The 24,266-nt window shown below is 33.1% G+C and overlaps 1 protein-coding gene across 1 annotated transcript in view; it reads right to left on the reverse strand.

Moving 5' to 3' along the window:
- Positions 1–24,266, reverse strand: part of LOC132725105 (telomerase protein component 1-like) — a 52,087-nt gene that overhangs the window by 13,757 nt on the left and 14,064 nt on the right. Inside the window, exons 16-43 of the mRNA XM_060710145.1 lie at positions 23,759–23,939; positions 22,907–23,071; positions 21,701–21,784; positions 21,384–21,526; positions 18,200–18,271; positions 17,410–17,568; positions 16,737–16,913; positions 16,146–16,394; positions 15,789–15,902; positions 15,177–15,297; positions 14,344–14,526; positions 13,512–13,544; positions 12,176–12,193; positions 11,719–11,811; positions 11,241–11,373; positions 10,693–10,873; positions 8,990–9,102; positions 7,734–7,822; positions 7,266–7,380; positions 6,683–6,788; positions 5,183–5,363; positions 4,819–4,914; positions 3,992–4,116; positions 3,588–3,737; positions 2,997–3,102; positions 2,489–2,608; positions 1,087–1,185; positions 390–537 (exon numbers count right to left, since the gene is read on the reverse strand). Coding sequence (XP_060566128.1) covers positions 390–537; positions 1,087–1,185; positions 2,489–2,608; positions 2,997–3,102; positions 3,588–3,737; positions 3,992–4,116; positions 4,819–4,914; positions 5,183–5,363; positions 6,683–6,788; positions 7,266–7,380; positions 7,734–7,822; positions 8,990–9,102; positions 10,693–10,873; positions 11,241–11,373; positions 11,719–11,811; positions 12,176–12,193; positions 13,512–13,544; positions 14,344–14,526; positions 15,177–15,297; positions 15,789–15,902; positions 16,146–16,394; positions 16,737–16,913; positions 17,410–17,568; positions 18,200–18,271; positions 21,384–21,526; positions 21,701–21,784; positions 22,907–23,071; positions 23,759–23,939 — 3,554 coding nt within the window. The remainder of the gene's footprint in view (positions 1–389; positions 538–1,086; positions 1,186–2,488; positions 2,609–2,996; positions 3,103–3,587; positions 3,738–3,991; positions 4,117–4,818; positions 4,915–5,182; positions 5,364–6,682; positions 6,789–7,265; positions 7,381–7,733; positions 7,823–8,989; positions 9,103–10,692; positions 10,874–11,240; positions 11,374–11,718; positions 11,812–12,175; positions 12,194–13,511; positions 13,545–14,343; positions 14,527–15,176; positions 15,298–15,788; positions 15,903–16,145; positions 16,395–16,736; positions 16,914–17,409; positions 17,569–18,199; positions 18,272–21,383; positions 21,527–21,700; positions 21,785–22,906; positions 23,072–23,758; positions 23,940–24,266) is intronic.

A 24,266-nucleotide genomic window follows, 5' to 3' on the forward strand; every position in this document is an offset into this window, starting at 1 on the left:
TAAGCAAATAATATTAAATAATCAAACATAATATCTGAATCTGCCATAAATAGCAAATGACCGTTAGATTCAACCTCTAACACCAATTGTCACCAATACAAATTTCACCTTGCTCAAGGATCGAACTTAAGATCCCAGGATTACAAATCTAATGCACAGCCTATTGAGCTAAGCGGGCAGACTTCAGAAGCTTCAAGCTTACAGAGTCTTATGGCTAAAATTGAAATTGTTGTCATAGTCAGACTAAGATTTTATGGAAAGCTTAGAAATCTGTAAGATATTCTCACGGAAAAAGCTAATATACTCGGTGAGCATCTCACTGTTATAATGCACAGACAATATTAAACAAATGCCTTTTAGTATTTCTTATTAATGTTTTCACTACTTACCAGACAGGACATCATGTACTTTGATAAAGCCGGAATGGTATCCAATAGCAACCAGGTCTTGTTGTGGAGATATTGCTATGGAAACAGCTGGGCCTAATTCCTCTTTACCAATAGTTGAAATTGGTTTACCAAGATGTCCTGACCACACCTTTAAATAAAGTTAAGTTACATCATTGGCAGACGTAAATATTTTGGATGATACTGCTGTTTATATGGTGTATGTAATGTAATGTAATATACAGTAAATGTACTTTGTGAAATGACAACTTGTGTTAGATCATATATACAGAGGAGCTTTTTTTGTTTTTGTTGGGTTTGATGTCACACCAAGGCTGTTTAAGATCATATTGCCTCTTTCTTTGACGCTTCACTTGGTGGAGCAAGATCTCAGGTGCCCTTTCATGTATCATTTCAGACACAAACAGGCACCTCAGTAGAACCACCTGCCTTCCTGAAGTAAGCTGGATAGCATCCTCACATGAAACAATCCAAAATTCCAGACAGGATTCAAACCACAGTGGTGAGGAGCTAGTGATTTGAAGTCAACAACTTTAACCACTTGACTATAAAATCATACATTACATAAAAGCCCCCAGAGGAGCCCTTTCCTTTACACATGTTACATGAAGTTTTAAAATTAATTACTGAATAAAATACAACTGTAGGAAACAGCGGGTTTTAAGAAATTTATTCTTACCTTGACTTTATGATCATCACTAACGGTGATAAGTTCTTTACCAGTTGGTGAGAATGTCAACTTATTGATTGGTAAAGCATGGCCCTCTATGTTACCAACCTACAATAAGCAATAACAATACATTATTTTTTAAAATTTCTGTATGTTTTTAATAGGGATGGCAACGAGTAACCGGTTAACCGAGTACTCGATCGAACGTCCGAATATCGGTTAACAAAACTGATATTCGATTACTCGGAAAAAATGTATAATTTCTATTTTATTTGCTATTTAGACAGTTTGGTGTATCCAATAAGTTCAGAAATTCGGAGATGTGCATATACCTTCATAAATACCTGTTAAATGCAATCACAACTTCCTTGCAGAGGTGCGAAAATGATACCATAAATTTAATGAGGCGATCAACAGTTTGACACGCGCACATGTGTCGCTTACGTCATCCGGCCTCTTATGATATTTAGTAACCTTTTATTGTGTAACACAGCGCAGTTTGTTCCCGAATCATGTTTTAAGGTAACATTTTTGAAATAACAAAGGGCCGTATTGCTATTATGATATAATAATAAAAGTAGTATTTAGACCCGGTTAAATTTTTGTTGCCGCCGATCAGTCTATTTTATTACAATAAGAAAAAGATGTTTAACATGTTTTAAACTTGATATTGCATTATTCAAAATGTTCTCAAATAAAATGTCGTTGATTTTATTTTGATTAATTTGTCTCCTTTGCAGTCCTATCTATAGTTATGAATTCTATGAATTTAAATAGAAAACGAAAGTAGCATGCGGACGGTGTTGATATTGTGTGATAAACTTTGAAGATCATTGGAAATCGTCCGAGTAACCGAGTACTCGAATGGAAAAATGACCGAGTACTCGAGTATTGATTTTGGTATTCGTTGCCATCCCTAGTTTTTAATGTTTTAATAATTTTACATAATCATTGTGGTAAAACATGGGCTTACTTTAGTGTCAGTGACCATGACCATGACCCACTCAACCTAAAACTTCACCTATAAGTAGAGGTATAGTAGATTTCCGTGGATATAAAACAGTGCTAAAGGAAAGAAGAATGGATCTACAGACAAGGACAGTTGTTACAAGAAAGGAAGGGCAAAACTGGCTTCTATATGCCTTACTGAAATATCGTATTCATTACATAAACCATGATTGAGATTCCAGTCAATTTGGTAAATTTTCCTCGACATTTTGAATTTATTTAAATCTAGTTCATTTTAACTATAACATCAAATTCAAATATCTAAAAATGAGGAATGATTTCATACAAGCCTCTAGAATTACAATATGCAAATCTGTTCAAAGATATTGATTGATAGTTTCGATAGTTGCCTTGGAAGATTTTCAGTAAAATCAAATTAAAAAAAAGAAGAATCAGCCAGTACCTGAGAGCCTGTATCTGCTGCCCACAGTTTTACATCTCCATCTAGAGCAGCAGAGGCAATGTGACGACCAGACGGTGAGTATGCAACATCTCTCACTGATGACATGTGACCACGTAAAACCTGCAAATATACATTTCTTCATCATACAAAATTTACTTTTTTTTGCTCTTTTTTTTGCTCTCTTTTTTGCGTTTGCGAGTCACACCAACACAGTAAAGGATATATGGCAATTTTTCCCTTTTATTAGCAAGAGAATCTCAGGTGATAATATGTGCATTATTCCAGGCATCAGCAAACAAGTGAGCAAAACCACAGACCTTCTTATATGCTAACTATATAGCCTCCTCACATGAGGGGATCTAAAGTTCTATGCAGGATTTGAACACTCTTGTAAAAAAGAACCACCTGTACATGCATTCTTGTTTAAGGAAAACTGTTTATGAAGTATGACAAAGAATTTTCTATCAATTTAAAAAGAATACAGAAGTAACAGGAGGCAATTACTTACAGCTTTCTTTGTTTTGTGGAAAATATCCCAGATTTTTATGGTACTATCCCACTGTCCTGACACAATCTTCTGTCCTTCTGGATGGAAACTCACACAATTCACTGGACTATAAACAGAAAATAAAGATCTATTACCTCTCTCACAACAAGTTTGTGTAAAGGTATGTAAGGTATTTTGCGTTAACTATTAATTTTTAAAGAAAACTATATTAAAGATTAGTTTAAATCTGCTCACCTCCAGATGATAAAAGAAAGTCTATCCTCATATTAATATTATAAATTCTCTCTCCAAAAGCAAACAATTGTTGAAAGAAATCAAATGTCGCTTTAAATTTTCATATTTTGACATTTTCCTTTTGAAAACAGACTGCTTTTCCGCCATTAGAATATACCTTCTTTTATTATAATATGGAATTATTTTATCTGGGTTATTTCTAGTATATATAATTATCATATGTTGTGATATGAAAGGTACATTCAAACTTTTTAGTTAAGTCAGGGATAAAAAAAAAACTTAATTTTCCTGCAATTGTCACATAAGGTATATTGTCCTTTTCTTTTATTCCTTTAAAACTCATTCAACATGACTTACCATCCCACTCTGAATTCACAGATCATACTGCCTCTCTTCATGTCCCAAACTTTGATCGTACAATCCCAGGATGCCGTAGCTACCACTGTACCGGATTTGTCTGACGAGCACGAGTTCACTCGCCTCTGGTGACCCTTGAGGGAAAACAACCTGAAAGAAGGGAAAATATGTTGTAGATAACTTCCAACATATATTCAAGCTAGGGCGATTCTGATAAAAGTTTGAGGCTTACATAAATGACTCCTGGGCAATTCCAGTACTGGTACAGTCATTATACTACATGTATGTACATGTACATGTAGTTTTTTTTGTTTTTTTTTGTTTATTTTTTTATACATATATTTCACAATTAAAAGCTTTACTCTCCTGAAACAAAATAAAGAAGCATCCAAAGCAACACTGACCTATGACCTTCATTGACATCCCACACGCTGACCGTGGCATCACAGGATGCACTACATAATTTATTACTGCCAACAAAACACACATCTGTTATTTTGTCTGCATGTCCTCGATAACTTCTTATCTCCTGCAACAAAAATAGGAATTGAGAAATTTCTAATTCCAAAATTTAACCTCTGAATGAATTACAGTTTGTTTGTTAGCTTTTCTGAAGGGGGGGGAGGTGATTTAAGTCACATGTACACTTTACAGGTCATAAACTGACTAAGATTCGAGCAATACTGGTTCCAGGAAGACCTCAGGTTCTACTCCATGTAATTGTTATGATTCCAACTTGCACATAAGTTATTCTATCTATCTTCTGTTAGCTAACTTTTTGAATTTTCCTCACAAGAAACAGTCAAGTTAAAGCTTCCAAAATAAACTTTTGATAAAAATAAATTAAAACTTGACGAAATTTTTCAAAACTGTTTTTGATCCTAATCTACTAAAACTAAAATTACAAATAAATATTTAAAATGTGACTTTAAAAACTAAACTTCAGTGCAATGGTGCTTTACACAGAGATGGTTAAAGCACTATTTGTTTCTACTACAAATGGGGGTAAATTCTGTATCTGTTTATATAATAACCTAAAATCAACATCATAACAGTCTTTTGGAGTGACTGCATCCAAGGTTGTAAAGAATTTTTTAATCTTAACGCAGATGCTCAAAGTATTCTGGATTGGTCGAAATTGGGAAAAACCCAAAACCTAAAACCTGTTAAAAAAAGGCTTAAATTTTTTTTATCCCATTTTTTAAGACTGTAATCACAAAACATGTTTAACCTTTCCTGTATTCAGATCATACAGATGTACGAGACAATCCAATCCTCCACAAGCGAAGTACCTATTATCCTGAGATACACTCACACAGGTCATTGGCTAAAATGAAAATAATTATTTTAATCTAAAGAAATTTTTTCATCATAGTAAGTTATTTCATAGTCAATTTTAAGTAACACTGTCACTTTTTCATTTGGTGAGTTTTCAGCATAACTAGTGCAAGAATTTCTCTAGTAGCACTTTTTTATTTTTCATACCAATGGGCACCTGATTTTATCTATCACAGAAACATAAATAGAGAAATATCTACTGAGTAAGGCTTAATAACTTTCATAAAAAATATTTCTTCTAATCATTACAAAATTACCTCGGGTAAATTTGATATAGTGAGGTAGCATGGATCAATGTTGACTGGTTTACTGTTCCACTCTATCAGTGACCTCTGACTTCTAGGAATATCAGCAGAAGACAGCACAGTCTGTATGTCCTTGGCTGGTGCCGAGGTTGAATTCTCATTGTAAGCTTGTTGCCATGTCAACGCTGGATGACTGAAATATTTTAAGTAAGAGAACTATTGTACATCTGGTAATAACTTGGAATATGTAAAAACATGTATAACATATATACACAATTTTATCTATAGGTATTCAGACTGGAGTGGAAAATGAAAAAATTTGTAAAAAAGTTTTACACGTTAACCATTTTCACCCACTTGTCCAACTTTCAATATTGTGTTGTCCATTATAATGACTAATAAGATCAAAATAAAATATTTAAATTCATCTTAGTCTAGTTAGGCAAGATAAATACTGTAACCAAAATTTTTTCAAACACTGCTGTAAGAATCGTTTATTACCGATTCTAATTAAAATATATAATATATATCTTACGTTAAGCGTTGTTTGGCGCCAACTTATTTAACGTTACGCGCTGAATAGTTAAGCGCGTCATTTTGACGTAATTGTTTGTTATGAATTTAAAAGGTAACTTCCGTTATATGTAGCGGCGTTAAACGTTAAAGCTGAAACTGTATTTTAAAGGTTTCGATGTGAAAGACATTATAGTCGGTATGATAGCTGCTTAAATTATTTTGATTTATTTATTTGTTAACGGATAAAAAGAATTTTCTAATGAAGTATTTATTAATTTTAATCAATTGTTACGATTATTTATTTTATGGATTTTAACTGTACTTCTGTTTATTAAGATTCTTCGTCATAGGAAATAGTTATTTAATTATTCTATTCTATTATTTATTTGTTAAGTTTATATCAGAAATGAATGTATTAGTTAATTACTTTATCATTTGTTTCAGAGAATCGCTTTGTTTTATGCTGATGTATGAAAATAAAAGTTATATAGAAGCGCATACTCGAAAAGTCTAGTTGTTATCCGAAATCCTTTACAACTGCATATAAAAGTTAGAAGAATTTTATGTATGTTTGTTTGTTTTAAAGCATTCATGAACAGTTTGGTGGTTTTTTTTCATCGATTAAGCACTGAAAAACATGATTATCATAAGAGGTAAATTTAGATATAAGGACTCTAGTTTAAATAATTAAGATATTGTGGTCAAGGGATTTATACAGTCATTGATCTACTGATTTATGTGAAGCATGAAAAGAAACAACAGTAACATTGTAGGAGAGTGAGTATTTACTCTTAGCCTGCAGTCGGCAACAGATTCTATCCCTGCCACCAGTACAGACCAAGATTAATTGGCCAAAATGTGTCGTCTTCACTGTTTTCTATTCAGATAGTATATAATTTTTCCCTAAAAATGATAAATGGTTTTGTCCAGATTGAAAGAAAGACAAGTCCATTTAAGATATTTAGCAAAGTTAGAGTAAAAAAAACCATCATTTACCTTGAGAGTATATGTAGACTTCTAGAGACAAATGATTTATATTCCTTCACTGTAGATTTATCAAAGAACTTCATCTGCTCACGCTCCTGTGTCTTGTTACTTACGTCTGCAGAAAAAAAGATGCATGTTCTTCATTACAAGATGCCAAACATGAAAAAAACTAAGAAAACAAACAGTATTCAATTGCAAAAAAAAACAAAAAAAAACACATAACATATTGTTTGTAAAATGTCAAAAGAAGGTTGAAAGTAAAGGAAATATTTAGAAAAAACTATTCAGTATGTAGATTTCTATAAACAAATGTTTGAGCAAAATAATTTTTTTTTCAATTCAAGTTCATCAACTTGTGCATTTTTTTTTCCATTCAAATAAACATGTAATGTTCACATTCCCAGCTTTAAAATTTCCCCTGTGTCTGCATTTTTACGTCAGTTCACCCTTTTGTAAGTAATGACTCTCAATGGGTCAATTAATTGAATATCATATGTCAAACTAGAACCCCTAACTGCAGAAGTGTTTAATAAGTCAGTGACCCCCAATCCGTCAACCACAGAGTAAGTAAACATTTGAGTTCATGAATTACCTAATGGTTGATAGTCCTCTATCAGTTCAGCTGTCAATCCCAGCATGCTCTTGTTGTAAATGAACTTAAGGTTGCAGACAACATCTTCAAGGTCACTGTAACTTCCACATTTGTTCTGTTTTTACATAGGAGGATTTTTATGAAGCATTATAAATATTTATTATCAGATTTACATGTATTCATCATTATTTTATTTGATTATCAGAATTACCTGAATTGTATAGACATGTATAAAAAATATTGTTAAAAATGAAAGGAAGGAACCATATTTCTTAGCCGTGGGTCATATTTGAGTGACAGGATGTCATATTTGAGCGACATGGTGTCATATTTGAGTGACAAGATGTCATATTTGAGCGACAGGGTGTCATATTTTAGAGGCAGGGGTTATATTTGAGGGGCACCGGTTATATTTGAGGGGCAGAGTTCAAATTTTAGCAAGGAAAAGAAATTTTTATTTTTTCTTACCAAATGATAAGGCAGTTCATGGAAGGCTCTGATTGATTTTCCAGTAAAACTACCATTTCTATCTGGGTCTGCAAGACTGTAGAAATAACCTGAAAAAATACAATAATAATACCCCACTTGTAATTTTATGTAATTCTTATGTATTGAACACCATCATTCCAATATTCTTACTGCTATTCTCAACTATAAAATATTTGATTTACATCTGAAATGCATATCATTTAAATCAATTTATAAAATACCACTGTTGTAATGAGTTCATATTTCAAATTTAACCCACTTATTTTGATACAACATACCTGCCCAGCTCGCTGTTAAATTGAGGGGGTTTGGATATCATATATGAATCTTACACCGGCTGCCGGTACAGACCAGAATATCTAGCTCCAGGGTAACTGTTTACAGCGGTAACGAGGCTCTGCCGAGTTTTAGCTTAACAGTTACCCGAGAGCTAGATATTCGCGTCTATATCGACAGCCAGTGTTTGATTCTTTTTCTTGCATATTACATATCATTTTTTTTCAGAACAGAAATTATGAAAACTGATATTCTCATTACGCACATTTTTCCTATATTAGCGTATAAACGTACAACTTCATTCATAACGGTTAATTGACATCATCCTAAGAACGCAATTCATTCATAAAAGGCGCACAGCAATGACGTCATTTAAAGCCAGGGTTTTCTAGCACCGGTGTAAACGGTAGATAATCCTGTCTGATATGCAAGAAAAATTAAGCACACACAATCCAGCAAACATGGGTAAGCCTACATGGTTCATCTTCTCACACTTTTATATCTAACATTTACTAGTATATAAAATTGTTTCAGAGGCAAACTGACAAAGAAGATTTTTTATTTCTGAGGTGAGACAGTATGGAATATGTCTACATACTACATGTCAAAATGGCTTTTTACTTATATGTGAACTCTCCCATGTTTTAGCGGGAGACTCCCACTTTCTGCAGCCATATTTTCAAAGATTTTTCTTAAAATAAGGGGTATTTTCACAAATTAAAGAAATCTCCCTATTTTTGTTGTCAAAACTTCCTTTTTTGTTTATTGCAAATTCTAAAATCTCCCTCTTTTTTAAGAAAAATCTCCCACTTGATCATCAAAAAAAGTTCACATGTATGCTTTTTATCATAAGATTAATCAACACTTCCTCATTTATTCTGACACCACACAGGTAAGATTAAAATACCTGAAAGATTTTTATATAAGACACTGCATATTGACAGAAACTGTACACTGACCTGCCAGCAGACGGTGATAATATTGTTCCGTATCCATGGAACCAGCAGCCTTCAAATACCTCTGTCTCACTGCCTGTACTATGTCAACATGGGACAAACTTAATCTACTAGTCCTGTAATAAATTATTATAAAATCTGATTTATACCACTCAGAGAAAGGCACAAAAACATGATATATCTATAATAATGAACATCAAGTTATTTCACAGAGCATTACAGTGCTTATTGGACAAGAAAACTGCTGGCCAAACCATATTGGATAAGACACCAAGCAAGTCTTCTTGTATGGCTTTTCAATTAGGTACACATTTCAAATATGAAAAATACAGTATAGTTATAAAACTACATGATATTCTTTATCTGATTATTATTTATGGATTGGAATAATCAATATTAACAATTCATAACTTTACATATCAATTTAATTATTTCAAGCTTATTTCAGATCTTGATGCCAGCATAGCATGTACCACTTATTTAATGTAATCAATAATAATAATAAACATAAAATAACATTATAAGGAACAAAGTCGAGACTAGAAACAATTTTATGACTAGAAATAAAATGTATTGGAATGTTTGGCCGCATCTAAGTATGTCATCCTCGTCTTTGAATTTTGGGGAATAAATTTTTGTTAAAATTTATTGTGGCGGAAAATTCTGGCAGCCGAGAACCAGTCATGTTTATGTATAAATTTTTCAAAACCGTTTCTCTCGATGGCCTCTATGGTACATCCTTCGGGAAAATCGGTTCGTAAACTATTTACGCTTAAGTCTGTAGTCTGGTATGATATTTTCATCTTATTAGATCGGGTCTTGTTTCGACAGAATTTCCTCTATAAGCTGGAATTACTAGATTACATTAATTTCAAAATCTGGAATTTTTTTATACGAGTCCTGGGTTTGCTCAAAGGCTTGCGCTATGCTCGGTATTCCCAGGTGGTCTCTTTGGCATTTTTTAAGTAACTGAGTATTTGTTGAAAGTTGCTCCCATTTATTACCGCATTTAACGCATTGGGCACCCTCGCATATTCAATTATAGGGCAGTCTTGGCACACATATGCCAGAAGTTATCGCATTTACGCATCTTGGCACCTTGCATAGGGTAATTACGCAAATCTTTGGCACGCAATATGCCGAAGCAGGCACATCTGTCCTTAAATGCTCAGTAACTTTCGCATGTAAAATTTCGCATTTAACTGGTTTATTCGGTTGCTGGAATTTTCCTTGTTATGCTAGGGACATTTAGTTGTCATATCCTAGCATGACATACTTAGATGCGGCCAAACAGTATTATTATTTTTCACATTTTATGAGTCAGTGTTATAGCAAATCATTTCTAATGCTTTAAATGAAAGCCTGACACCATTTTTTGTTAAAAAAAACAACACTAAATTCTTTTGGTGCCTAAGATAGGTAAGTATGGCCTACTTTAACTCACTAGTGTTGGAGCAGTACCTATAGACACTTGCAGAAATCATGAGTTAAAGCAGGAAAATATAGCTATTCTCAATGGTTTTTACTAAGTCAAGGGCAATAACTCTACAAATACTGGATAAATCAACAAGCAATGAATTAGATGCTTTAAAGTTCATTCCGTTGGGTAAAAAGGCGAGATTTTAGCATATAATCATTCAAGCACCATGTCCGGTATCTAATTTGGTGCTCCAACACTTTTTTTTAGTCTCACTCATAAGACATACCCTGAATCTAGCTGATCATTCAGGAATCCCTGTAAGGCCCTCTGTAACTGAGCATACACAGCAGACGGCACACATTCTTCGGGATTTGGCTTCATGTTTTTAATCTCCTTCACATTTGGCCTTTCATTTCCCAAAATTCCATCCAAGTTCAAGAGGTCATGAAGTTCAACTTGTTCCAGACCTGTATATAAGGCAAAGAGGCTGTTTTAGAAATAGGTCAAATTTTATGACTCTCAAATATTCATTCCTGTCATATGTCAGAGATTAAAATACATACAAAGTAAAGTACATAATCAGCTTGCAAGTAAAAATGTTATTTGACGAGCATAGGTATCCTTATTGAATTTCCAAAATATTTGTGGTTGTGGTTGAAGTCTTTTGATTTGATTTCTTTTACAAAAAATTAATGTTATCTAACATGAGACAATTTAAGAAGTTTATTTACAGCATTTAATCTATATAAATCAGCTATATTCCAGTCCCTGTAGCTCAGACATTTTATTTGAGAGGAAAAAGTAGAATCCTGCAGTGAACAAACAATGAATTACCATCTCTAGCACAAACAAGCAAGGTCAAGGCTGCAGTTACAATGTCTTTCCCAAGGTCAGACTCCATCCGTGACATCACTTCCTGTAGAAGTGTGGGTACTGTCTGTGGCAAGGACTTTAACTTCAGAGTCATCTGAAAAACAAAACACAACTTATTGTTAATGTGTTTATTACATCTTTATTTTAAACAATAAATTTGGTATGTTTGTTTTTTTATAACATGCTGATCACTTACAAAATATTCAAAGATTTCAATAAAGAGGACCTTTAAATGTCATTTCTCATATCTAGTCTAAAAAACAGTACTAAAATCACTAAATAATCAGATACCAAAATTAGGATAAATGAACGTCCAAAAATCTAATATTCAAATACATTCAATTACATTAAATTAGATATAAGACTTTTGTTCCCATTCAAAATGTATAAGCATGTGTTATTCATCTTCATGTAACAATATATAGAAAATGTGTTTTACCTTTTCAAATAGACCATACACTCTGAGTTCCTCACAAGCTAGACTCAAATACAGGGGAACATTTGCTTCTTTCTTCGACACCAACAGCTTCATCTAAAAAAAAACAAAGAACATTTCAAATCTGAAGAATATTTGCTATCACAACAACATGAAGGTCAAAGAAATTGTAATGAATTTTAAGAAGTCTTTAGATGATTTAGGAGACATGGTTAGGTGGTTTAAATGCAGACTTAAAATGTTTTTTTTGTCCTTATAGGTTTGAATCCTGCCAAAATTCAAAACCATCATAAATACATAGCTATGAAGAACAATTCTATATGAAAGTTTGGCCAAACTTATTCAAATCTTAATCTCACTATTATAATTATATTTAAGTGATTCATTACTTTACTTAAGGAGGGCTAACTGGCTACAAAAGTACTTGTTATGCGAGATATTTAAACATTTAAACATGTACCTGGTTATTAAAAGGTGTTTATCTAATCTTGCTATGACAGCTGATACCTTCACCACTTCCCCCAAAATAAATCCAGCCCCTTCTCAGTACCTCTGGCCCCTGTCGTTTTTTAGCGACAGGTAAATTTTCCTTTGTCTCGACATGTACAACAAAAATACTTCTGAAAATATAAAAAGAGAAATCAAATTTTATACAATACAATGGATAAATCATTTTTTCTAAATCAGATAAAAAGGCGCATTGTTCCCATTTTTTTTTAATGAAAATTCAAATTTGAAAATGAAGGTCAAGGTCAAAAACATAAATAAAATAAGGGGGCATTTCTTTTTTTGATAAATCTATAGAAAAAAAATTCAATCAAATCTTTATGTTTTTACAACTTTTTTGACAACAATTAAAAAGAAAGAAAGAAATGGTACGTTCTAGGGTTTAAAATTTAAAACAACAAAAACAATACCTTTTGGTACATTTTCTGGTAAACCCGTCTAAATTATGAGGTAAAAGAGCTGGTTCCATGTTGTTAAACCATCTATAAACAAAACAAGGGGGGCCACAAATATGAGGCTGACTCTTGCAGTTTCAAAATTTTACAACCCAAGTTTTTTGAAACAACAAAACACACAGCAAAAATAAAATCCCAATTAAAAACCTAAAAGGGGAAACTAATAATACTTCCCATTCTTGAACTAATCTGAACAGGTTTAGTTTTTAGCAATTTTTTTAAGTCATATGGAATCTTACCATCTTTAATGGTGGTGTAAGACCTTTGATGCCAATCCATGCAATTATCAAGGAACAAAAAGATTTAAAAGTGAGCGGTGGCCTAGTGGTTAAGGTGTCTGCCTCTCAACCCAGGGATCATGGGTTTGAGCCCTACTCAGGTCACGATCATGTTTCCTCATATGACATCAGTACTGGTTGGTTCCCAGGAGCAAACTCAGAAGTGATTAATATAAGATGCAAGAACTTGTTTCGCAATCAAGCTTTTATAATTAATATGTTTAAACTAAACTAACACATAACTGTATGGGGCAAATAACTTGGATCATGAACCCCTTAAGTGTTACATGTATTTGGAAATCAAGTGGATAGCAATTATATTCCTTGTAACTGTTATTCAACAGTTATTCTACAAAGTACCATGACATAATTAGTCCAAGAAAATAATTTTGAATGAAAAAATAATCTGCAAGAAAATCTTACTTCATATCTTCTGGTACTTCCATATTCAGACTGAACCCTTTCATTTAATTCAGGGACAAACGTTTTTTGCGGCTACAATATTTTTTAACCCGGGGGGCAGCCCAACGAAAAGGGGAGTTTGAAAGAGCATTACCTTTTGTGCTGCCGGTAGTCGTTTTAAACTTGCCTAAAATATATACATGAATATAGGATGTTTTTCATATACTTAAATTAATTCTAACATGACACAAATTTTCCCCTTTTTAAAAAAAAGAAGGATAAAGTGTGTGTAACAATGTTTGGCAATTTTTTTTGAAAAATTAAATAAACCCATGAGACTGAAATTAAGAAAGAAAAAATTAGGCATTTTATTTAATCTGTACGTCAGGGATTTTTTTTCAGCCACGTCCCAAAAACCAACGAAATGCGTTTTCGACCACATGATCCAGACCAGCCTGCCATCGCGCGTTGATCAGGGGTCCAAAGCTGTTCGCTATCAGTTTCTCTACTTGTAATAGGGTTTGTAAGCGAAACGCATTATGTTGGTTTTGTCGTGTCGCAGCTCATTTGTAGATCATGCGTTAGAATAGAAATAATATATCCCAAGCAGTGATTTAATGGTTTAAGACCATCATGTTTGTTGTTCAGATGCACAGTATTACACATATATCACTCCTGATATAATTCAGAACTCCAAACAAAGATTTTATTTAGTGATAAAATCACTGTTGGTTATATATTTATTCTTAAATAAGCTGTAAAATTACTCTGTGACAGAGGCTCTACAACAAACCGTCACCATGGAAAAAGAGAAAATATCATGTGAATGTTACCATTTATTACAAGAAATTTTTATTTGAAATATTTCTTCACATACACACAAGTTTGATTACTGAAAAAAATCTGGTAGCAGCTCACAAAAATTGTGCTTTTTAAATGATAAATAATGAAAACCAAAACTATTGAGTAAACAAATATGGTCTTACAAGTAAAGCAGATTTGCCAGTTCCAGGTTTACCAGCAAGGGCAATAACTCCTGATGGCATGTCTGACATCATTTTCACACATTCCTTCCTCAGTTTAGAACGTCCAACAAACACTTTCCTTAATCTTTCAACAAAAGCACTGTGCAGTTTATTTGTATGACTCGTCTCATCCATCATGGCATCCTAATAACAAATGGCAAAATAATCTTTAAACCAAAGTTAAGATGAATGTAATCTTCAACTCAAAGCAAAAATTCAGAAAATCTGATGAGATAAAAATTACCTTAAACCAAAGTGAAAATGTATAATAAAGATAATCCTAAATCCAAAGAACAATTCATGAAAATGGTTTAACAATAATATCAATATCTTTCAATCACTGGCATACTCTTTAAGACAAAGTTGACCACTGAAGAAAACAATAGGTTTGGTACATTATCCTAAAAACAAAGTAAACTGTAGTTTGATTATATGCCATAAAGAGTCTTTTATTTAAATAAAGCTACCGGGGTATCAAGTTTGAAAAAATGACCACATGTCCTATTCATTTTCAGACATGCCATATACATCCAACAACCTTCATATCTTGAAAAATTTTAAAAATCTCTAACAAGACTTGAACACACAGGGGTGAGACAAATCTGCACTGTTTCTTTTTCATTCACTAGAAGTACATATCTTGAAATTTTCCCTAAAAATGGTGAATGGTTTTGTCCAGAATGAAAGATGGACAAGTCCATTTTATATTAAGTGTAGAAAGGGTTAAATAGGGCATACTCATTAGGCTAGAAATGCCTAGAATTTTTATGTTTTATGCATAAAATCATATTTACCTCATCTGGGAAGCACTTTTGTATTCCATTCCAAAGATTGTTCAAGGCTCGTACTCCAAACTGCTCCAGTCCTGAGACAATAGGTTTCCCGTCTACTACCCCTCCCCACTGACATGGATAGCTGAAAAAAATAACCATTATCATTAAATACAAATATTGGTCCATATACAATGGCATACAGTTATTGGTCAAGATCTTGATCTACCAATATTGGTCTAAATCTAGTGGTCTACTGATATGCATAGATTCTTGAAATGTCTAGTTCTAATTATCAGATTAGTGGATACAATAAGAATTTCACCACAAAATGTTTCTCACAAAAGAACATGTCAATGTTTCTGGTTTATTCTATTGTCATTCAAATAAGGTCAGAATAGGGATCTATAAATTGGTCCATATATTGATATAGTAAACGTCTACCAATATTGGTCAAAATATAATGGTATACAGAAATTGACACATATATATTAGCCCACATCTACTGGTCTAGGTATTGGTCTTCAGATATTCATCTAAACATACAATGTATTAGTCTACAAATATTGGTACACATATACTTGTCAACACATTTAAGAAAATGATAAAATAAATAAATGATAAAGAAGAGCATACTTGTCAAATACTTCAAGACCGCTACTGCGTACTCTACGTTTCAAGGCATCCATCTTCACCTGATTCTTCTCATTCTCACATTCAAAATCTTCTCGGAATTTCTTCGGAATATCACTGAAAATGAATACCATAATTTTTTAATTATTTAAACTATAAAGCTATGTCATTCTCCCCGTGATTCTGATAAAAGGCAAGATACTGAAAAAAGGTTTACATCTAATGCATTTCATTCAATACCAAAATTAAAACAAATTATGCATAAAAAAAGTTTTATCTAAAGGTATAACCTTTTGGTGCCAATTAACATTCTTTTGGGATTACTCTAAAACACAAAATAATTCAAACATAGAAAGTTACCATTCAAAAGACTTGTCCCTAAAATAGAAGAAAGCCTTGTTTTTCATGTCACTTATGTCTTTTTGACCGAGGGCTGCAGCTTGAATCTCCAGTTCTGTGACAGATGCCCCAAGAGGGTATTCTTTCACCCACTGAAACTCTGGTGTGTCGGGGACATCGTATTTATCCGGCACCCAGCCGTATCGCTCTCCCAGCATTCCAACAAAGAACTGACTTTTGGACACCTCTGACAAACATAACTCTAGTGTCCTAAAATACAAAATCATTGTAGCTTCACTACAGTGTTTACTTGCAACTAAGACTAATTATGCAAGACAAAACAAATAAAAAAGTAAATCAGTAAGTAAACAAAACAATTAAAAAAATCTTCTTTTGCGTGTTTTTATTTCCTAACAATAAACATGAATTATCAGTACAATAATATATTCCAAGAAATTTGAATTGTACCTACAACAAGAATCAGTCCTGGTTTCAATTTCAACTAGGATAAATTCTAAAACACATTTATTCCTATTTAGTTTTTACCTATTAACATTTAAACTGAAATTAGGAAACTACAAGACCAATGGAGAAATAAAGACAGTATAATACCTTGAGTTTTTAGTCTCCTCCTCAGTAACTCCCCACCTCAAATCCACCTCATATACATTTATAAAATGCTTCTTTCCAAGGGCACGTAACTCTGGGAACACATATCTCGTCAGCAGATCTCTCTCCCCGTGCATGTCACGGAATGTCGATGAAATAAACACACGAGCAGTTCTCCAGCTGCAAAATACATATGGAGACTATTTCATAAAATAAACTGATAATATGAAAACAAATCTAGCAACAAATGGCTAAAAATCTCAAGATATCCTTGACCAATATTAAATTCTCCAATGAACAAGAAAATCAGCAAACAGAGAAGAAAAGGAATCCCTTGAGAACATCCAAAACAGCAAAATTGTAAATGTTGCAGACTTGGTTTGACTGAGCCTCTCCATGGACAGTACCAGAAAAATGCAAGGTATCATCCATGCCAACAAGCACCATGTTTTCATGGAACACCAATGGATACTCCCTGATCAAACCTTGATAATAACATAACTTTAATAAAAGAAAAAGTGGGAAAATTTATTTTTTCTCCAGTAACCTTGTAATCTAAAAATAAGAAAGCAATATTAACACTCCTATGATTTAAGCATGTAATCATTAGCAACATTTATCACCACTTCTCCTTTAATAAGTGAAAAGACTTATTTTGTACATAAATACTATTTACCTTGGTGTTTGTGAAGCAATCTGTAATGGTTTTTCTATATCAAGTTTTGGTGCTGCCGGTTTTTCACCTGGTTTTGTTGGAAGAGGTTTCAGGTTAAAAGCTTCATCAATTTTTTCTATATGTCGGAGTTGTCCCCCTTCACCCCTCTCTGCTATAAATCTGGAATATAATTATTATATAGATGGCAGAAACATATGAAACTGTTAAACAAAATTCATTCTAGCATCAATAATAATAGAATGTTGATTCTTTTTACATTCATACAAGAAATCCTTACATATAATTATGCTTTAAATGTACAGCTTTAAGGTATAACCAAAACTAGCCAAAAGATCGGAATTTAGAATTTAATTTGTTACTACAGTATGTAAATAAATGAGGATATTTTCAAGATTTACCTGTAAATAGTTATATATGGAAAGAAAATAAGAAAATATAACAATAGTTTAATCATTATTTATTTCAGCTTGATTGTGAATTTAAACTATTCTGGAGTCCACTATTAAGTATTGGGGTCATAATGATGAAACCTAGGTCATGAAAACAGTAGGGCTCAAACCTATGATCCAATGGTTGAGAAGCAGACACATTCACTGCTAGATCATATCTTTCCTTAATATATAGCATTGTTTTATTATTATCTGAGTTCTTAAGAATAATTTATATAACAAGAAATATGTCTTCAAGCACAGATGCACCAACAATCTACTGTTCTGTCATTCTACGGATTGACATCATGATAATAAGACAACTGGATGTAAAGACATGTGTAGGTATAATAAAAAGCTACCTGAGGATTTGATCACTGAATCCAGAGATGTAAATATCGTTGTCATGTTCTGGTTTTATATCTGTTGCAAATCTGAAATAAAAAAAAACAATAAAAAACATATCTACAGGTGGCCATGATTTTTACCCTAAGCCTTTTACAGTGCTACATTAGTTTGATACACTATATTTTCTAATGATCCAAGTGTTCTATGTTTTAGAAATTTAGATAGAGAAACATTAAATTTACTTTGATGTTTAAAAATATCCCACTCTTTTCTTTCTTAAAGGATATATGTTGAAACTTTTAGACATACACAGTAAGGTTGGTGAATCTAGGACAGGGACGTATTTAGGGCACCCAACAATACATATAGTCTGGACAGACAATAGTCTGGTCAGTCTACACATGACAAGTCACTCTTTACAATGGTCAGTCAATATCATTGCTATTATTTAAACTAGAAATGTGTCATCATGCCACGGATGCCCCCGCATGCAGCCAAAATTTCAAATGTTATAATATTTAGTTCCAAATTTGTTTGCACAAATTATTTTTTTCATTCTAAGTTCAAAGCCCTTAAAACTTTTCAATGTTAACACAAACCATTTTTATACAATGTTCAAGGCCCTGAAATTATTCAGTCTTAACCTTTTAAAAACAGCATATTGCATATTTGTAGCCAACATAATGGCTATATACATTTCCACAAAAGTATGAGTGCTGAAACTGAAAGTTCAACATTCAGGAAAGATAAGTTTGTCTAAAATCATTGAACCACGACCAAATTCAAACTTAAACTGCTTATTCCTAAGATGTATCTATATTATTTTCAAAGTGAAAGGGACATAACTCTGCCAAAAAATCATCAAACTATGACCAAATTCCAACTTGACCTGCGCATTCCTTTGACATATCCATATGTCAATTTTGAGTTGAATATGTAACACTGTTGGGTTGATAATGAACAGAAACTGTAAATTTCATATCATTTTCAAAGTGAAAGGGGCATAACTCTGCCAAAAATCATTGAACCATAACCAAATTCGAACTTGGTCTGCGCATTCCAAAAACATATCCATATGTCAAATTTGAGTTGAATGTGTAATATTGTTGGGGAGATAATAAAACAGAAACTGAAAATTTCATATTATTTTTAAAGTGAAAGGGGCAAAACTCTGCCAAAAATCATCGAACCATGACCAAATTTGAAATTGACCTGCGCATTCCTTTGACGTATCAATATGTCAAATTTGAGTTGAATGTTTAATACTGTTGGGGAGATAATAAACAGAAACTGAAAATTTCATATTATTTTCAAAGTAAAAGGGGCATAACTCTGCCAAAAATCATCGAACCATGACCAAATTTGAACTTGACCTGCGCATTCCTTTGACGTATCGATATGTCAAGTTTGAGGTAAATGTGTTGTACGATTGGGGAGATAATGAACGGAAACTGAAAATTTCATATTATTTTCAAAGTGAAAGGGGCATAACTCTGCAAAAAATCATTGAACCATGACCAAATTTAAACTTGACCTGCGCTTTCCTTTGACGTATCCATATGTCAAGTTTGAGTTGAAATGTGTTGTACCATTGGGGAGTTAATGAACGGAAACTGAAAATTTCATATTATTTTCAAAGTAAAAGGGGCATAACTCTGCCAAAAATCATCGAACCATGACCAAATTTGAACTTGACCTGTATTTTTCTCATGACATATCAATATGTCAAGTTTGAGTTGAATGTGTTGTACCGTTGGGGGAGATAATGAACGGAAACTGAAAATTTCATATTATTTTCAAAGTAAAGGGCATAACTCTGCCAAAAATCATCGAACCATGACCAATTTCGAACTTGACCTGTATTTTCTCATGACATATCAATATGTCAATTTTGAAATGTTTGGAACCGTTTGGGAGATAATGAACGGAAACTGAAAATTTCATATTATTTTCAATGTAAAAGGGGCATAACTCTGCCAAAAATCATCGAACCATGACCAATTTCGAACTTGACCTGTATTTTCTTATGACATATCCATATGTCAATTTTGAATTGAAATGTTTTGAACCGTTTGGGAGATAATGAACGGAAACTGAAAATTTCATATTATTTTCAATGTAAAAGGGGCATAACTCTGCTAAAATAATCGAACCATGACCAATTTCGAACTTGACCTGTATTTTCTCATGACATATCCATATGTCAATTTTGAATTGAATGTTTTGAACCATTTGGGAGATAATGAACGGAAACTGAAAATTTCATATTATTAATTTCAATGTAAAAGGGGCATAACTCTGCCAAAATCATCGAACCATGACCAATTTCGAACTTGACCTGTATTTTCTCATGACATATCCATATGTCAAATTTGAGTTCAATATGCGCAAGGGTTATTAAGATAATGAACGGAAACTGATGATGACGGAAGGACGGAATGACGGAATGACGGAACAGGGTAACACTATATGCCCCTGCCATTATATGGCGGGGGCATAAAAATTTAAAACTACTTCTCTAAACTTTTGAAAGTTAATCATTTCCATTCAAATATTAATTTTGATACCACAAGATTGTCTATTAAAGCATTATCAACTTTTGCACCGAAGATTTCTATGATATTTCTTAAGATTATTTTTGTCCCAAATACGGAAATGTTGTTGTTTTATTTATCAATCTCCTAACTAAATATATTTCATACCTGCCATTTACATTGATTATCTTATCATGAAAACAATCTACAGAAACTGAATAGCATATTTTACCAGTTTATGCTTTATTTGCAGAAATTAACAGGTCAGAAAAACGTGTAAGGTAGCTTACTGAAATACCAATAACTTGGGACTAAACCCCGGAAGACACTTTCATGTAACAAAAAAATGTTGAATTTCTTAAATGGACTTGTCCAGCTTCCATTTTTGAAACTGCCCGTCATAAAATATGTTTGGATATCAAATTGCACATGTATCAGGCAACAATATAGAGCCCCTAAAACTGCACAGAGGTCCAGACTGGCAGGCTAAATTTTTTGATAAATGATTTGTTTTGTTACATCGTTTTTGTTATATCCAGGCGATCGATCCACCATACTGGCTATACTGGATAACTAACCAGTAATTACCAACTTCTCTGCAAGTGACTGACTACAGATCACATTTTTGTAAAGCAGGTTAGGGATTAAAGTAACTTATACTTACCCACATGACCTTCCAGCAAAGGAAACATTTACATAAAGTAGGTCAGGGTTCACAAGACGTCTGTATATTTCAAGGAATGAGTTCAGCACATATCTCTGAGCATACTGGTCACCTCCACCAGTCAAAACAAGCAGGTTATCAATCTATAAATAGTAACAAAACCTTAATGTCATTTCAACACATTATGTGTTAATCTATAGATAGTAACAATTAAAAACAATAACATGTATCTATCTATAAATAGTAACAAGCCCTAAAAATATCAAGTATAAAGCTATAAATAGCAACTACTTAAATCATAATAATGTTTATTGTACCTGTATTCTATCTCTTAAATTGTCATATAGCACTGACATTGGCAAGTCTGCCTTCACCTTCGTGAAATGCCTTGCTGTTGGGTCCTGTAAAACATAAAAAAAAGGTTTTACAATAGATGTTGTTGTTTTTTGGTTTTTTTCATACCATACATTTCCATACAGTATAGATCACACGGGGACTCTTCAGCTTTACTAGAGGAGGAAGACCTAAGATGCCCTTTCGTTTATTATCTCAGACATGAACGGGAACCTAAGAAGAACCATCAACAGTCCGTAAGCTAACCGGATAGCATTCTCACATGAAAGAATCCAAAGTCCCAAACGTAAAGCGATGAATGATAAGTGGTTTGCAGTCAATGACCTTAACCACTCTGTTAATCAATCCAATGCTTAAATTTCAACAACAATGGATAACAACAGAGTGTAAGTTGAAATATGAAGCTCACGGCTGTTTCAAATTTCAATTTTTATCCTAATTTACACTTGATAATATAGCCACAATACTAGTAGTATTCACTACTCCTGTAATTGTTAAATTGTTACACACTCCCAGCTTTTCTGATAGTTAATAAATAAACTGTCATCAACTGGCACTAAACCCAAACAACATACACTGTAAACAAACTCCATTCTGTGTCAAATCATTAGCCCTTTAATTTGCTATTTTTTTACACAAACTTGTTCAGCTACTTTTATCAGTTTCTGGTCGCTGTCAGTATGACAGCATGCTTGACTATTTTCAGTGCCCAATAGCGAAACAAGAGCCTGGATAATGCAAAATTTTCTTAGTTAAAGAAAGGGTTATTATTCTGTCAAAATCCATGTTAGAGTTATGGGCCTCAAAGAGTTACCTCCTATTATGTTCTAAAATAAGTGTAAGAAGTTTCCACTCATTCCCTTCAGAAGTTTTGGAGATACCAACTTGCACACAAAAACTTAACTAAAATGTGACACCTACACCTGGGTATGTACAACAACTGGTCAGCCAAACAGGACAGAGCCTGGTCAGTGGTCAGACTGCATGGAAGTGGTCACAAAGGTTAATCACTTTTGGCTCCAGCTACATATAATGACATGTAAAATATGTTTGTTTTTCGGGGGAAAAACCCAGTATTTTACACAGATGTAATAAGTACAACTTAAGTTTTCAGAGGGAAAAATCATAAATTCTCCCAACTGTGCACACAAGTATATTTAGATAATTACCTCAGAGATGTCCTTGTCTAGAACTGTGGACATATTTTCTAGAATTGTTCCACTCTCTAACTGTACTGTACAGTACATGGACGATGAGCTGTCAAATATCACCATGGTACAGTCCTCACATGAATATTTACACATCAGGCCGAGCAACACGCTTACTTCCTGCATCTGATACATACATTAAATGGTTAGAGAAACAAAACAACAAATAAAAAACTGGCAGAAATATGCTCATATTTGTTTTAAATAATAAATGATCAGTTAAAGTTATAGAATTCTCTGAAAAATCATTTCATACTTTGTTACAATTCACAAAGGTTTTAATCTATTTTGTAAAATTTCTCTAAGCTAGCTGGATAGCTATATAACATATAAGATTTCGAAGACACTTGTTTGGCTCAAACCTACAGTGTTGACAGGCAAATGCTTGGAAGACAACATCCTAAACAACTCGGCCACGAAAGCCCACATGAAAATTCTTATTAAAGTTTTCAAGTCTTTATCAGTAGCATACAATTACGACACTGGAAACATTGTTTAGACTTTAATGAATACCTTCAATGATTGACAAGGAAGAACTTGCACTCGGATATTTTTGAGTTCAAAAAGGAGAATATTTTAGTTCATATCCATGCTAGAGTTATTGGTATTGGACAGTATCTAAACCTACAATTATGATCATTACACAAATGCAAAGTTTCACGCAAATATAATCAGTGGTGAATAGGATATGAAGTTGGAAAAGCAAAACTGTTAACAAGTGTTGCACCAACACTGACACCCAGTTGAGGAGTTTTCCTCCACTTTTCACTGAATATTTGAGTTGAGAAGTAAGGTATGTAAATGAACACTAACTGTTCTAGGTTTTCCAAGCCCTCTTGCTGCTGTGCACGGCACTTTCATGTTTGGTCCGACATCACACAGAATAATCGTCCTTCCTCTGATTGGTTGAACATTATACACGGTTGCCAGTTTAACAGCTGTATCTAAGGCCTTACGATATCGATTGATCAGATTAGTGTCAAATGGTGTCTCCCTAAAATATTGTAAACAAATTTTCACTTTTAAATATTTATACAGTTTAACTTCTACTATTTTGATTGGCAGTTCCTGATCTGCTTCCTTCAAATCTTATTTAAGAGTGTAATTTTACTCATTGTTCTTATTGTGTTTGTTACTACTCCTTACTAAAGTGTACTATAATGTTTTATGGCAGCTTTTAGGAACTATGGGTTTGATCACACACCTGACTTTAAAATTTGTGGTGTCACAGTTAGAAAAAATGTTAACCTTTTAAATGTCAACGTAATGATCATGTTAAACGTTTAAAATATTATTATCATACTAATAAAATCCTTAAATT

This window comes from Ruditapes philippinarum, unplaced genomic scaffold (genome assembly GCF_026571515.1).
Source record: "Ruditapes philippinarum isolate M1 unplaced genomic scaffold, ASM2657151v2 ctg1010_1_1_1_1, whole genome shotgun sequence".
In the NCBI taxonomy this organism is placed as follows: Eukaryota; Metazoa; Mollusca; class Bivalvia; order Venerida; family Veneridae; genus Ruditapes; species Ruditapes philippinarum.